This window comes from Kogia breviceps, chromosome 4 (assembly GCF_026419965.1).
Source record: "Kogia breviceps isolate mKogBre1 chromosome 4, mKogBre1 haplotype 1, whole genome shotgun sequence".
In the NCBI taxonomy this organism is placed as follows: Eukaryota; Metazoa; Chordata; class Mammalia; order Artiodactyla; family Physeteridae; genus Kogia; species Kogia breviceps.
The window spans coordinates 149,485,277-149,498,791 of NC_081313.1; the positions used below are offsets into that span (position 1 = coordinate 149,485,277).

Here is a 13,515-nt window from a genome sequence, read left to right on the forward strand (position 1 = left end):
TGGAAGCTCTCTGAACTCATCCTCTTGTGTTTTTATGGAGGCTCCAGTACTAGTCACGATTGAGTAACTCCTTGGCCACTGGAAATTGAGTCAACCTCCAGGCCCTCTCCCCTCCTGGAGGTGGGGGTGTGGTGGGGGGATTGAAAATTCCAACCCTCTAATCCCCCCGTCCTCAACGAGTTTCCAAAAGTCACCTCATTAATGTAACCAAAGACACCTGTATGGTTTTCATCACAGGAAATTCTAAGTATTTTAGGAGCTCTGTGCCAGGAACAGGGAACAAAGACCAAATATGTAATTTCTTATGTCACGATATCACACAAAACAAAACAAAAAACAAATCAAAATTCCTTGATGGATCTGAAATACCTTGCTGCTGTCAGAAAGCAAAGATGCTTTTAAACAATATCAGGGGCTACCCTTAAAGACAAAATAGCCGTTTTATTTGAAAGGGTCTCCCCTGGGCCACAGTTGAGAATTTGAGAATCACACAACGATAATAATGGTTAATTAGATTATGTTTAGTTTATAAAAGAAGAAAAGTTAATATATGCAATTACAAGCATATGAAAATTAAAAGACGTAAACAATATAGTGTTAAATTTTTATGGATTTTGGTTAAAGAAGAAAGCCGTTGATATATACGGGTATTTGGTCTTAGGCATATGTCTGTTAGTAACGTTTAGATGTGGACGTGTGTGTATCCCTTTAAGCAGGAAAGAGCGAACAGAAATCTAAGACACGGTCTAGAACAGAGATCGCTTGGGGGCCGAACAGCGGGGAGGCAGAGATAAATGCCTTTGGGGTAGCGCGAGAGGATAGCAGGCTTTGCTGATGGTGCTGAGGGGGTACTTGGGGTGCTCCACTCCAGCGCGCACAGGAACAGCGACGTCAAGTAAACCGTCACCAGACAAGGGAGAATAGGCCGTAGCCTTTCTGTCTCGGGAATGAGAGACCCTGCGAGAAATCGGTGACATCAAGTGTGCAAAATCCGGAGAGTGTCCGAGATTCTGAGCCCGGGGAAGGATTGAAGAGGCGGGGTTCTCGGGGCGCAGGTCAGTGGCCGCAGCCGGAGGACAAGAGGTTGGATGCGTGACCAATGCCGTCAGGCCGGCGGTCTTTGAACTGACCAACCGGAAAACGTTCCCAAGTGCAAACGAGAGCAGCAAAGGCTTTGCTGTCTTATGTAGCGAGTCCTGACCGCAGCACGCAGGAGCCAGAGCCTCCAAACCCACCATCCTCCCACCGCGGGCACATGAAGCCGCCAGCGACTGTTCCCAGCACCCTCCACTCCACGCAACGCGGTATCTCCACCCCTCCTCTCGCATACTCTTGCACCCCTGTATCCCCGTCCCCCGTAACCTGCACTCCTGCATCCCCAGCCCCTATAATTCCCTCCTCCGTACCCCCCACCACCCCCGCATACCCGAGCCCCTATATCACCTCCTCCGGTACGCCGCATCCCTGCACCCCAATGCTCCAGTATCCTGCACTCCTTTATCTCTGTACCTCTGCACTTCTGCGCCCCAGTATCCCCGGCACCCTTGCATCCCTGTACCCCTGCACCCTTACCTCTGAACTCGTGCGCACGCACATTTTTATCTACACCGCTCCTCTCCCCGGCTCCGCCCCCCCTCACCCACCGCCCCACAAACCTGGAGTCGGCCGAATCTCCCTCTCGCGCTCTGCCCTCCCAGGGCCAGCAGCATCCCATCTCCTAGGACCCAAAGACCGAGCCCCGCTGCAATGGCGCCGCTGGAGAGGCTCTGCAGAAACCTGGCTTGTGCGCCGCCCTGCCCGGCGCGTCCACTTTGCGCCCAAGGACCCACAGCTCATGCGCCGCATCCTCCGGGAACTGGCCGGAAATGGCGACCCGAGCTCCCCAAAGACATCAAGTCCACGTCCCCTTTTACGTTTCAACAGAAACAGCTCTCCCCCGGGATGGTCTCTGAAGAAGCCGCGGCTTCAAAGTCCCTGCGGGAGTGTGACCCTCATCCTTGGGTTCCTAATTTTCTTTTCTTGGTAACTTCCTCCCAACCAAACCCGAAGTCGGCTCAATGACTGTTGTGGAAAAGGACACCCGGCAGCGGGTGGCGCCCAGAGGTGGGATGGCACACGTTCTCCCTGCTCTTTGGCTGTGTGGCTTTTGCAGCTCTATTTCATTCTTTCTCTGACTGGAGGCAGAAGCACTCCTTTGGTTTTCTTTTTTCCTTTCATTCATCATATATTCATTTAGCACCTACTATGTGCCTGGCGTAGCTCTGAGAACTTGGGAGAAAAGTGCCTTCCTGGAGTTATATCTAGTTGGGGAGGTGATGACCAGTAGAGGGGAGATAGTTTCGTAGAGGTTTACACGCTGAGCAGAAATAGAGCACCATTGGCTTGGGGAGTGTTGCCCAGAACCGTGAAGACTTGAGAGGAAACTTGGAAGCCTTCGGAGTGGAAACCCGCTGCTCTGGTGCTGGTGGGACGCCTGGGTTTGGAGGGACAGAGACTAGCTGAGGGAAGGAGGAGCTGACATGGGGAAGGAGGCGTGGTCAGAGGTAAATAGAGGAGCTTGGGGCTTTTACTTGGAGGGCACCGCGCAGCCGCTGCAGGGCCTGCTAGAAGTGACTGCCTTCCAGGGCTTTGCGCCCATTTAATTAAGGCTTCTCAGGCCACACATGTGACGTTTTAAAGTGGAATTTCTACAAATAGGAGGGTGGTGAGTGTATCACACACAGTGTTCATTGGTCATCAGACTTGGCGTCCAGCACACCTGTATGGGCGCTGGCTAGGCTGCTCCATTCCAAGTGTGCAGGTGTCCTTGGGAATCAGGCCAGCCACGGTTTTCCTGGCCTCCAGGAGCTCAGCTTGAATGTCACACCCCCCCCCGCCAATACCCAGCAGTGAGAGGAAGCAACTGAGCTGTTCGTGGAAAGTAACCTGTCTGTCTCACCTGCCTGGGGGTAGCCTCCTACAGCTCTCAGGTGGAGGTACTAGAGGACATACCCTCCAAGGTCACTACAGGTCATGGTGCAGAAGGGCTCACAGGCCACATTAGAAAGCTCAAACCACGTGGTTTATTAAATTAATTTAAAACAGGCAACAAGAAGTAAGGGGGAAGAGATGGGGTGAGCTGACAAACATAGGTGTCAGTGAGGAGGAAAGCCGCACCACCTGATCCTGGGCACACGTGGACATGTGTGTGTCCTGTTCTCCCTGCCACCTAGACTCCCTGCTGATGGTGAGGTTATGAGGAGCAGGCTCCAGGAGACACCAGGGGTCCTGGGCCAATGCATACAGGTGCAGCCACACAGGGACAGGCTCTCCTCTGGAGAGTCCCAACAGTGGCTGCTTAAGATCTGTGAAAATTGAGTGCCTCAGGGGTTCTGAATGCTTAGTAGCTATTGTATACTTAGTGATCATGAATCTTTAATGCCTCTTGTATACTTAATGATCACAAATATTTAGTGACCAGATGCCTCACATTTACTTACCTTTGTCTTGGTGTTTCCATCCCATCCATCAATTTGTGGATTATTGGCATCTTTGCTATGTTGAGTCTTCCAGTCCATGAACACTGTATGTCATTTATTTAGATCATCTTTCATCATCATTTTGTGATTTTCAGCAGCAAGTCCTGTACATGTTTTGTTAGATTTATACCTGTGTTTCACTTTTTATGGAGTGATTTTACATGGCAATGTGTTTTTAATTTTGGTTTTCACATGCTCAGTGTTTATATATACAGAAATGTAATTGATCTTTGTGTTGATCTTGCATCTTGAGACTTTACTGAATTCAGCTATCAGTTTTGGGGGTTGTTTCATAGATTTCTTGGGATTTTCTGTGTAGACAATCATGTCATCTGCAAATAGTTTTATTTTTTCTGTTCCAATCTGTATGCCTCATCTTCCTTCCTTCCATTCCTCCCTCCCTCCCCCCTTCTCTATTTCTTCTTTTTCTTTCCTTTTCTTTTCTCTTCTGGTCTTTTCTCTCCTTTCTCTTTCTCTTTCTTCCTTCCTTCCTCCCCCCTCTCTCTCTTTTTCTCTTGCTTTTCTTTCTGGCTTATTCCACCAGCTAGAACTTCCAACACTACACTGAATGAGTGGTTAGGCGGACATCCTTTCCTTGTTCCTGATCTTAGAGGGAAAGTGTCTAGTCTTTCACCATTAACTATATTGTTATCTGTCAATACTTTTTCTATGCTTTTTCTGCATCAATGGAGATGATTACATGATTTTTCTCCTTCTTCTTCTTTTTTCCCTACCTGTTGATGTGGCAGATTCCACTGAGTGACTTTTGGTAGATTTTATTCCCAAGGAGGGAAAATGAATTTTTGAGAATCTCACTTCTGCTGTAGTGCTGGTAGCAGGAGATTATTACAGAGGCAACTGAAGTAGTTCAGGTAAGAAATGATGGTGTACAAGTTTCCTGTGCCTGCTGTAACAAACTACCACAAGCTGAGGTGGGGAGGGGGTGCTAAAACAACAGAAATATTTTTCCTCCCAGTTCTGGAGGCCAGAGGTCAAGGTGTGGGCAGGGCTGTGCTCCCTCTGGAAGAGGCAGAAAGGAGAGGAACCTTCCTGCTTCTTCCAGCTCCTGGCACTCCAGGTGCCCCTTGGCTTGTGGCCACTTCACCCCAATCTGTTCCTCTGCAGTCATGTGGCCATCTCCTTGTATCTCTGTGTCTTCTCCTCTTCTGTCTCTTGTAAGAATAGTTGTCATTGAATTTAGGGCCCATCTTAATCCAGGATGACCTTCTCATCTCAATATCCTTGATTTACTTACACCTACAAAGACTTTTTCCAAATGAGGTCACAGTTGCCCGCTCCAGGCCTTAGGATGTGGACATATCTATTTTGTGGGGGGGGAGCAGGGGAAGCAACCTTCAGCCCACTACAGGTGGAATCCAGGACTAGGGTGGTAGCAGCTGACATAGACAGAAATATCTGTCTTCCTGATGTTTACCAACTTGCTACTGGTCTCCATGTGAGCAACCATGGAAAAGAACAAATGAAAGGCAGATCTGTGAGTGTATTTAGTTTACCTGAGTCGCTGGAGAATGGCAGGACCATCTACCTGACTGGGGAATGATGGGGAGGTGGTAGCGTATGGGGGATGTCAGGCTCAGAGTGCAGTCCAGCCATAACGAGTGGGTGGAAATCCCCAGCAGGAGCATTAAACCTGGCTCTCTGGGAAGACATCTGCCTTCGATGATGTTTGGGCGTCACTGAAGCCCATCTCATCCATGACCTGGATGAGACTGTGAGAAAGAGGAAGGCTCTGGTCAAACCACAGAACCTGTGGTGGATGGCAACATGGCCAATTGCCACTCCTAGCATTGAGAGTGGAGGCTACTGGTCCACACATAGGGTCCAGTGGGCCTTGTGATTCGCCGAATCCCAGTTTGGGGCCTGAGCGCAGTGTGCAGGCCAGGCCTCAGGGGTCCTGAGCACTTTCTGTCTTCTTGGGACTGTGCAAGGAAGCTTGAATTAGCCATGGGGAGAGATGGTGAGAAGAACCAAAGTGTTCAGATATGTGAGAGAGGCTGCCAGACCAGCACCTTCCCAGGGACCCTCCCCCGACAATGACCCATGACTGATTGACCAGCTGACCCCCCAGCTGGCCCCAAATGCCTATGAGCCAGCCTTCAGCATGTTCACTAACTACCAGCTTTCTTGGGGGTCCAGCTCAAACTGCTGACCTACAGGCCCTCTAGGATATTTGGGGCTGATCTGCCATCCTGTAGGAGAGAACACGGAGGACATGACCCAAAGAGGGCTGCAGGTGACTGGGAGTGAGCTGAAGACAGGGCAGCAGGAGATAGAGGTGGCCTGGAGGCCCAAGGGCAGTGCTCACAGGAGGGGCCGCTGGGTCCAAAGTTGAGAGGGAGGTGAGACGCAACAGGACGAGACCTGTGCAGGAGGCAGTAGAACTGAGCTGACCAGGAGGTGGAAAGGAGGGGAATGGGCAGAGGAAAGGATGCAGTTTTAGAGCTTTTGCTGGGCATGCATTGGAGAAAATCAAAGCCTTCATGAAGTTTTGTGAGCAATGCATGGAAACAAGACCCTGGCTGGGGGTAGGGGAGTGGGGGGGCATTAGGCAGATTCTGATGACCAGGGCTGGGGTAGCCATGTAACAGGGTGACATAGGGGGAGAACAGCTCAGTTCAGCCCAGATCCGATGGTACTGGGAGCCGGGCGACCCAGTTCTCCAAGTTCTAATCCAGGGTCTGGGGGAGCACAGAAACTCGGGGAGAGGGGGAGGAGTCCATTTGCTTTTTCACTTGGGAGATTCTTTAATATGTTGAACATACGGGAACTGATAGAGTAGGGAGGAGAGACTAGATGTGCAGCAGGGGCTGGGTGCAGGCCACGCCCAGGAGAGAGGTGCAGTGGGCTATTTGACTTGGGCCAGGCTAAGCTGAGAATTCCAGAAACTGAGGACACTTTATCTGCAGTGGGCATGGATGTTTCTGAGGCTTCCCAGGCTGCATTCTTCCCCTGGGATCTCCCACCTCCTTTCTTCATCTTTCATAGGGACATGGGGAGAATGACCAAGATAATTGTGGTGAAGGGAATGTGTGACATGTGGCAGTGGGCTGGAGAAAGGGCTTGAAGTTCCATCAAGGCAGGCAGACAGAAAGGCTGTGGCCACCCAAAGGGAAACCATGCCCCTCTTCCCACATGGTCTCTAAGGGATGCTACCGTGCAGTCAGGCCAGCCCCTGTCCATCCCACGCTCCACCTAGTGGATAGAATCCATGGAGACACCCAGTCTCCTCTTCTTTTTAGTGCATATCCATGTATTAGGTCCACATTTCTTTTTAAATCAGGGTGAAATTCACACAAACATAAACCATTCTAAAGTGAGCAATTCAGTGACACTTAGTACATTCACAATCACCTCTTTCTAGCTCTGAAACATTTTCATCACCCCAAAAGTGAACACTCTGTATTCCTCCCTCTACCACCCAGCCACTGGCAACCACTAATCTACTTTCTCTCTATAGATTTGCCTGTTATGGATGTTTCATATAAATGGGATCACGCAATATGTGACTGTTTGTGTCTGGCTTCTTTAACTTAGCACAATGTTTCTCAGGCTCATCCATGTTGTATGTGCCATTCCTTTTTATGGCTGAAAAGTATTCCACTATATGGATAGACCACATTTTTGTTTATCCATTCATCTGTTATGGAAATGTGGGCTATTTACACCTTTGGGATGTTACAAATAATGCTGCTCTGAATGTGACATGGGTGTATGGGTATCTGAGTCCTCGTGTGTATCTGGGGGTGGAATTGCTGGGCCATGTGGTGCTTTCTTCAAGCATGAGTCTGATGAGCTTTCTCTACCAAGGCAGGCAGCTCTGCATACTTTATGTTTCTGAACCTGATAACCCTGAGAGATGATCAGATTTTAGACCAGAGCTACCCAACAGAACTTTCTGTAATGATGGAGACCTTCTATATCTGTTCTGTCCAATGTGGTAGCCACTAGCCATGTGTGGCTAGGGTGACTGAGAAACTGCACCTTTGTATTTAATTTTAATTAACTGAAAATTAAATAGGCCCTGTGGCTGTATTAAGCTCAGATTTAGTGTGACAAAAGAAGGACTGACTGCCCCTTAGAGCACCTCCCACTTCACGCTTCAAAAAAAAAATTAATTAATTAATTAATGTATTGGCTGCATTGGGTCTTCCTTGCTGCCCGCGGGCTTTCTCTAGTTGCAGTGAGCAGGGGTTGCTCTTCGTTGCGGTGTGCAGGCTTCTCATTGCAGTGGCTTCTCGTTGTGGAGCACAGGCTCTAGGTGCACGGGCTTCAGTAGTTGCAGCACGCAGGTTCAGTAGTTGTAGCGCACGGGCTTAGTTGTCCCGCGGCATAAGGAATCTTCCCAGACCTGGGCTTGAACCCATGTCCCCTGCATTGGCAGGCGGATTCTTAACCACTGTGCCGCCAGGGAGGTCCTCAGGCCTCCGTCTTAACACTCCACTTGAGGAATTGAAAATTTGGAGCTCCATGATGATACTTGGAAAACCCAAGCTCCCTGCTCCTGAGAAACGTTTCTTTCTTAAATACTGCTGAAGGGGTTGAAGATACACAATGACCTACATGAATATCAACGCAAAAATCAAATTTAAGCTAGAATTGAAGGCTGTCACTGAAACGTAATGTATACCTCTCCAGAAGGCTCTATAATCTCTTCCATAATTCCTTGCAATTTGTTTCACTGAGATGGGTCCCACTGGGTAATGTGGGTCCTGCTATCTCTACCCACACTGCAGGGGAGTCTGGTGTTTTTTCCATCCACACTGATAGTTCCTATCAATTTTTGGTGCAAATAGTCTCATAGTGCTAGGATATTTTCTAGACTAGCAGATATGTGGTTAGCTCCAGATAGTGTCTAGGGAGCCCTGGTTTGAGTACATCTCATTTTAGTAAGATAACTATTTATTGTATAATACTCCTAAATTATTTTACTGGCCTGTATTTATTGTTATAATAAAAAAATTAATGGAATCACTAAGGATAATGACAGCAGGAATAGACATTTACTGAGCTCTTATATTGTGCTAGGGATTTTTAAACAAGGGGATTAGTATAGATTAACTCATTTAATCCCTTCACCCCATGAAGTAGGTGCCATTAACATTCTCATTTCTCAGTTGATTTTGCAGGAGCATCTCTGGGACACTACAACCCCTATTTGTAACAGAATGTGGAATTCATGAAGTGATCTTCTGAAATATCCACATATACATTACTTAGTCTAGTCCTAACAATGTTCACTTTAAATTTACTATATTCACAAATGTAATTTTCCTCATCAAACTCAAGGTACAAATTATTTTGACTTTAGCGATCAGTTTAAGGGGATCTCTGATTAACGTTTGATCAACCCAAATTTAACAATTTAAATTCGTTTAAATAATTATTCTATTTACCATGAGATCTCCTTTAAAAACTTACACCTACTTTCGAAATATAATTTGACATTTTCAAATGCTGTCAAACCCTTCCCAAGACCTTAGAATTCCCAGTACATTATACATCTTCTCTAAAAAAGTAAGTCATGCATTCATACATTTTAAAATGGAAATCATGTTGACATATCAGAACCTCAAATGGTAAAGTTTCTTTCAAGATTAAACACTTTCAATACCAGATCTACCAGATTTTCCCTGGGATTAAAAAAACTACGTATTCGGTGTCTAAATCTCAGTGATGACACTTTCCGGAACCAAAGTAGCTTGTCACCAGTAATAACAAAAACACCTTCAGGATGAGTGGGATTGAAACCCCATGAACTTGGTGGTGGTAAAACTCAAAACGGCCGCGTGTCAGACGGCATCCCCCGCACAAAATTAACACCGAGCCCACTCTGCCCCTAGGCGCACCCAAATCATGCCTCGGGGTCGGTTTCCCGCGAGCCCTGTGTTGCGCAGGTTCGCACAGGAACACGCTCAAAAAGACAGCCCTCGACCAGTGCGGCTCTTTTCTAGAAAATATGGGTGGCTCTGAAAAGAGCCTTTGATGTCACGGGGCCCCCGGGGCGCACGGCCGTTTCCGGCCCGCCTCCGCGGCCTCACTTGCCCTTGGCCTTGTGATGGCTCTCCGTCTTCTTGGGCAGCAACACGGCCTGGATGTTGGGCAGGACGCCGCCCTGCGCGATGGTCACGCGGCCCAACAGCTTGTTAAGCTCTTCGTCGTTGCGGATAGCCAACTGCAGGTGGCGCGGGATAATGCGAGTCTTCTTGTTGTCGCGCGCCGCGTTGCCCGCCAGCTCCAGGATCTCAGCCGTCAGGTACTCCAGCACGGCTGCTAAATACACAGGCGCACCAGCACCCACACGCTCAGAATAGTTACCTTTCCGGAGCAGCCGGTGCACTCGGCCGACAGGAAACTGCAGGCCCGCGCGCGACGAGCGCGACTTTGCTTTCGCGCGCGCCTTGCCTCCCTGTTTGCCTCGGCCGGACATCTCCCAATCAGGCGCGGGGAGAGAAGAAAGCCGAGAAACAGAACCCCAGGAAACGAAGCCGTAATACTCAGGGAGTCCTTATATATGGTCTTGAGGTAGTAGAGCCGGCGCCTCCCGATTGGGTAGCGATTGTAGCCAATCAGAAAAGGAAGCCGCCATCCCCTAATTTGCATGCGCCTTTTCCAGTGATGACGTTGCGGGGCGCTTGGTCCTATCAGAAACTAGAAGCTCTTGATTCCTCATTTGAATACAGGACGTATAAGTTGAGTTGCTGGAAGTGTATTGGTTTTTTTGTTTGGAAAGATCTGCCGTCATGCCTGATCCGTCCAAATCAGCTCCGGCACCCAAGAAGGGTTCTAAGAAGGCCGTCACGAAGGCGCAGAAAAAGGATGGCAAAAAGCGTAAGCGCAGTCGGAAGGAGAGTTATTCCATCTATGTGTACAAGGTGTTAAAGCAGGTGCACCCGGACACCGGTATTTCATCCAAGGCTATGGGTATAATGAACTCGTTCGTCAACGACATCTTCGAACGCATTGCTAGCGAGGCCTCTCGTTTGGCGCACTACAACAAGCGGTCTACCATCACGTCCCGGGAGGTGCAGACGGCCGTGCGCCTGCTGTTGCCCGGTGAGCTAGCTAAACACGCCGTGTCCGAAGGTACCAAAGCCGTCACGAAGTATACCAGCTCCAAGTGAGGCACGCCCCGGCTCCCGGGAACCCAAAGGCTCTTTTCAGAGCCACCCACAAGATCGAGAAAGGGTTTCGAACACGTGAAGGGTTGTTATGTAAACGCATCCGCTGTGTGATCCTTAGCGGTTCCCTGGTTACTGGGAGGATGTTCTCGTTCTCCCCGCTCCCTGTAGACGTGCGTGCGCGTGTGTATGGGAGCGGAATGGGAGAATATCTGCTTTTTATGGAGGTCAGGTATGGAATGGGGACCCAAAATAACAATGTGGGAAGCAATCAGAGACCGGGTGTACACCCTCGCCTTCGCTCAAGGTTATTGATGCTTCACTAAACAAAGTAGGAACCCTGAACTCAAGTGTCCTTAGTGTGTGGAGAGTGCCATTTCCGGGGCTTGCGGGCATGGACTCCATGTCTAGTTTTGTGTTCGTGTGGTGTGAGCCTGTGGGTGAGGAATGCAGGTCATCTGCCCCCAGTGGGACCTCGTACCAGTCTCTCCAACTCCGTGTCCCTGATGGGTAAACCCGAAGGACGCACTTGGTGAGGCCCTGGGAGTTGTCGCGCAGCTTTGGCGGTGCCGCCTGGCGCTGCATCCCCGCCTACACCAGACACCTTTATTCTAAGGCAATGAACATTTTCGGGAGGATGTTTGCACGTCTGCATCCTTCCGTCGCAGGATGTTTGACAACCGAAAGGAAAACAGAAGCGTGGTGGAACGCAGCGCTCCTTGCGCAGGAGCCGGATGTAAAAAGCCGACCCCTGCTGCAGGTAGCTTTAAGGGGGGTAGGGGGTGGGGAGGAGGGCAATTTAAGAGAATAATAACGTTTTTCGAAGCAAATGTAGTTTTCCCACTTCAGCCACGTTATTTTCGGGGAGGCAGTAGTGACGCAGAACTTTCCCTTTTCTCTGGATTCATGGCATTCATTTGGAAAGTGTCATCTTAGTTCAAGGGAAAGCGCTTTGGCATGAAGAGCCTTCATTCTGAAGAAGACATCGCCTACCTTTTTTCTTGCCTTGTTTTTTCTCATTTGTAAGAAGGAGATTTCAAATAATCACTTCCTTAAGCCGTTTTGAGAATGATTGAAAAGTCGTGTCATCATCTCAGGCAAGGAACAGACGTTCAGTTAAAGGCTAATAATCGTGTTTTTGTGCATCATCTCCAAAGGAAGTGGGTTGCATGCCTGGTCCGGCTGGGCGGGCGGAGCTGGGGAGGAAACGTCGCCACCCCCACCGAGTGTCCTCAGCCACGGCGTCCCATCGCCCCCCCCCGCCCGCCCCATCCCTTTTCCTACGTGGGTCCACTCTAAAAGAATTTCTGAAACCCCACACATTTTAAAGTTGGCGTCCAAAATATTTTATGGCTAGTTCAAATAGTTGCAAGGATGCAAATCCCAAGGTAGGACGTTTTACAAAACAAAATGGTCTCACATCAATCTTTTAAAGGTATCTATGGAAATAGCAATTCGATACCGTAACCATACCAACTCATAAAATACACTATTAAATTACTTGTTAACACTGAGTGATTTTAGATAATTTTTTCACCTTGAACTCATATCTCCATTCAACTTCTGCCTCAGAATTTCATCCTAATGTAAGATATATTTTTTACACTGTTTTATCTATCTCCTTTCTCTACAAAAAAAGGATATTGTTAAAAAACACTTGTAGGTGACCAGAAGTCAGTGTTTAAAAATCATCTGGACAGTACACAATTGTTTAAACATAAATAAGTTTTGATAGGTATATATAAAACCGAAAATAAAACTTAAGTGACACCTGCCTCATTTAAAGAGATGGATAGTGGTCCCGCCCTCCCTCCCTCTCCCTCCTTTGCTTTCTGCCTCAATTAGTTTGTGCATCCATGGGCATATATAGTATTATTATGGTTACAATGATAGCAGTGTGCAGCATCATTTCTTTTCCTTTGTTCTCTTTTATAGATACGAGCTCTGAAGCAGTATTAACAAAAATAAATACCTCGAAATGGAAATTTTGTCACAGCAGTTTAACTCATTTCTTTGCCTTCCTAGTTGTAATACAGAAATTAAACAGTGGGTCTTCCCTGGTGGCGCAGTGGTTGGGAATCCGCCTGCCAGTGCCAGGGACAAAGGTTCGGGCCCTGGTCCAGGAGGATCCCACATACCATGGAGCAACTCAGCCCGTGCACCACAACTACTGAGCCTGTGCTCTAGAGCCCATGAGCCACAACTACTGAAGCCCACGTGACAGCTGCCGAAGCCCACGCCTGGAGCCTGCGCTCCACAACTGGAGAGGACACCACAGGGTGAGGCCCATGCCCCTCAGCGAGGAGTGGCACCCCGCTCACTGCAACAGGAGGGAGCCTGCATGCAGCAGTGAAGACCCAACGCAGCCAAAGAATAAATAAGTAAAATAAATCTATTAAAAAAATTAAACAGTGATCTGTCATCAACAAGTCCACACCTTTAATTTTCTCAGTAAATATCTTATTCATATTAAAAACTGCAAAATTCAGTCCTCCACTTTGAAATGGGGACCTGCTGACTGGGTCCAAGCCCTCAGCCTCCTACCAAAGTAGAATTGGGAGTCAGTATCTTAATGAAAACTTCTAGTCACATGAAAGTAGCCTCACAGATTCACGTGATTCTTTACCTTAATGAACTTAAACCATAGGTCTAATAAATGAAAATTGTCTCCAGCAGAGAATGTGATATATAGTGCTAGCAGTAGGCAAAAGCACTGCTTAGTACCAAAAATAAAAGAAGCAAAATGAAGATTTTATAATAATTTGCAAATACAATTCTTTAAAAAGTAAATTTTTCTGTGAATAATGCAAAATATCAATTAATTTCTCAGTACTGTTGACTCCTTTGGCACACAGAAT

The 13,515-nt window shown here is 48.1% G+C and overlaps 2 protein-coding genes across 5 annotated transcripts; one reads left to right on the top strand and one right to left on the bottom strand.

Moving 5' to 3' along the window:
- Window positions 1-6,848: 6,848 nt before the first annotated feature.
- H2AC25 (H2A clustered histone 25) lies at window positions 6,849-10,260 on the bottom strand. The gene is made up of 2 exons (XM_067032189.1): window positions 9,578-10,260; window positions 6,849-8,095 (listed from the first exon to the last, which is right to left on the bottom strand). The coding sequence occupies exons 1-2, from the start codon at window positions 9,964-9,966 to the stop codon at window positions 8,059-8,061; spliced, it is 426 nt and encodes a 141-aa protein (XP_066888290.1). The 5' UTR covers window positions 9,967-10,260; the 3' UTR covers window positions 6,849-8,058.
- H2BC26 (H2B clustered histone 26) lies at window positions 10,250-13,066 on the top strand. 4 transcript variants are annotated; one of them, XM_067032188.1, is made up of 3 exons: window positions 10,250-10,592; window positions 11,326-11,417; window positions 12,683-13,066. In XM_067032188.1, exons 1-3 carry the CDS (start codon window positions 10,280-10,282, stop codon window positions 12,686-12,688), a joined length of 411 nt encoding a protein of 136 aa, XP_066888289.1. In that variant the 5' UTR covers window positions 10,250-10,279; the 3' UTR covers window positions 12,689-13,066. The 4 variants fall into 4 exon arrangements, 3 of the variants coding, with proteins under 3 accessions (XP_066888289.1, XP_066888288.1, XP_058916140.2); XM_067032187.1 differs by lacking the exon at window positions 12,683-13,066 and adding an exon at window positions 12,593-12,675; XR_010840392.1 differs by having other exon boundaries at window positions 10,250-11,417.
- The last annotated feature ends 449 nt before the right edge of the window (window positions 13,067-13,515 follow it).